General features: G+C 36.2%; 1 protein-coding gene across 1 annotated transcript in view; it reads right to left on the bottom strand.

Moving 5' to 3' along the window:
- LOC119594143 overlaps nucleotides 1–1,549 on the bottom strand; it is a gene marked incomplete in the record, with an annotated part of 99,462 nt that overhangs the window by 78,518 nt on the left and 19,395 nt on the right. The window contains 4 exon segments of the mRNA XM_037943210.1: nucleotides 141–317; nucleotides 420–535; nucleotides 698–851; nucleotides 1,064–1,264. Coding sequence (XP_037799138.1) covers nucleotides 141–317; nucleotides 420–535; nucleotides 698–851; nucleotides 1,064–1,264 — 648 coding nt within the window.

The raw sequence follows: 1,549 nt of genomic DNA, 5'->3' as shown, positions 1-1,549 counted from the left end.
GACATTGTAAGAATTTACAACAAAAAAAAAAAGTGGATAATGCATCTATACAGGTAATTGGGGCATTAAAGGGTCAATAAATTATTCTTATCAATATTCTTGCATCTCCACTATGCTCAGAATACTAAAAACACACTTACCCCTTTGACTTTATTATTATTATTGTTCTTTTTCTTGGAAGCCAAATATCTCTCATATTTCTGCTGCTCATCAGGAGGAAGGGTGAGGTGTGTGCGGCCAAGCAAAACATGGACATAGCGCTCTAGGACATACCAAAGCATCTCCGTAAAGAAAGGATATCTGAACTTCTGAGGTACCTGCAAGAGGAGAAATTGCCTTGGTAAATTGTATTCAGAAAGCACATTTTCATGTGTAAATCACTTAATTACAATAACATTACGACTGGAAGCGCAACTTACATGTGTAGCATCTTCAACCTGAGCAACACGCAGCTGTTTCTCTATGCCGAAACTGTGTAAAAAGTTCCCTCCAAACACTAAGGAATCCTCTGGGGTGTACACTGCATGAATCCAACCTACATATACAGAGAAGGGTATGGAAAAATCATAAAAGTTGATTAGTTAAACAAACTGGTAAACATGTACAATATTCTACATATACATAAAAAAATACCTTCTTTCTTTTTTTGTATCTTATAAAAGTACAATACATAACACAGTATTAAGATGTGAATTACCAGTGGGAATAAAAAAGGTGCTGCCTTGCTTGAGCTCTATTCGGGCACACTTCTCAACTGTATCCCCAAAGAAAATGTCACTCTGCTTGCCCGACAACACCCACTGCTCATACAGTTGCAGATTGCGTTCTGTAGGTGGTATCAGCCAGAAGATCTAGGAATAAAGAGGTTGATTCTTAGCCCACAGATCATAAGTTATACCAATTGATTCATTAACTTTAAATGTTTCCAAGCATTTAAATAAAACAGAAAAAGATAAGGCCATAGAAGGGAGTCACCAAGACACATTAAACAAGACAAAGCTCATGTCACAGAAATAATGAATGCACAAGTAAAAGAAAATTATGACACAGATACATGGCTTACCTTTCTTCCCCTCAGGACATGGTACCACACTGAAGTGCCCCCAAAGTCAATGTGGAAATCTGTGTAGCATCCTCTGACAGACATTAGGCAATACTTCTGGACTTTTGGATACATCATGTCCTCTAGGACATTGGTGGCTTCTGTCTGTGCTTCCTTCAAGTGTCTAGGCCAAACTCTCTCAACCCAGTCTACTTGACGTACCTAGAAAAGAGTCATTTGCTTGTTACTGTAACATTGCAAGGAATTCAATGAACAATACATACCTTAAAAAATAATAATACTTGTTAAATTGTAATGATCATTTCCATTTAATAATTTGTCCACATATTTCTTGTTTTCTTCAAGACTTGGCTGAGGCATGAAAACCTATATGCCTAGGTATAACATACTACAGCATGGTAAACCACTTTCTAAGATTTTTAATTTCTGATATACTTGAACTTAATCTATTTTAATATAATGTGGAATTTAACACATTTTTAAGTT

Source organism: Penaeus monodon, chromosome 33 (genome assembly GCF_015228065.2).
Source record: "Penaeus monodon isolate SGIC_2016 chromosome 33, NSTDA_Pmon_1, whole genome shotgun sequence".
Taxonomy (NCBI): Eukaryota; Metazoa; Arthropoda; class Malacostraca; order Decapoda; family Penaeidae; genus Penaeus; species Penaeus monodon.
Note: the sequence above shows the minus strand (reverse complement) of the source record. Positions and strands in the feature narration are given on the sequence as shown.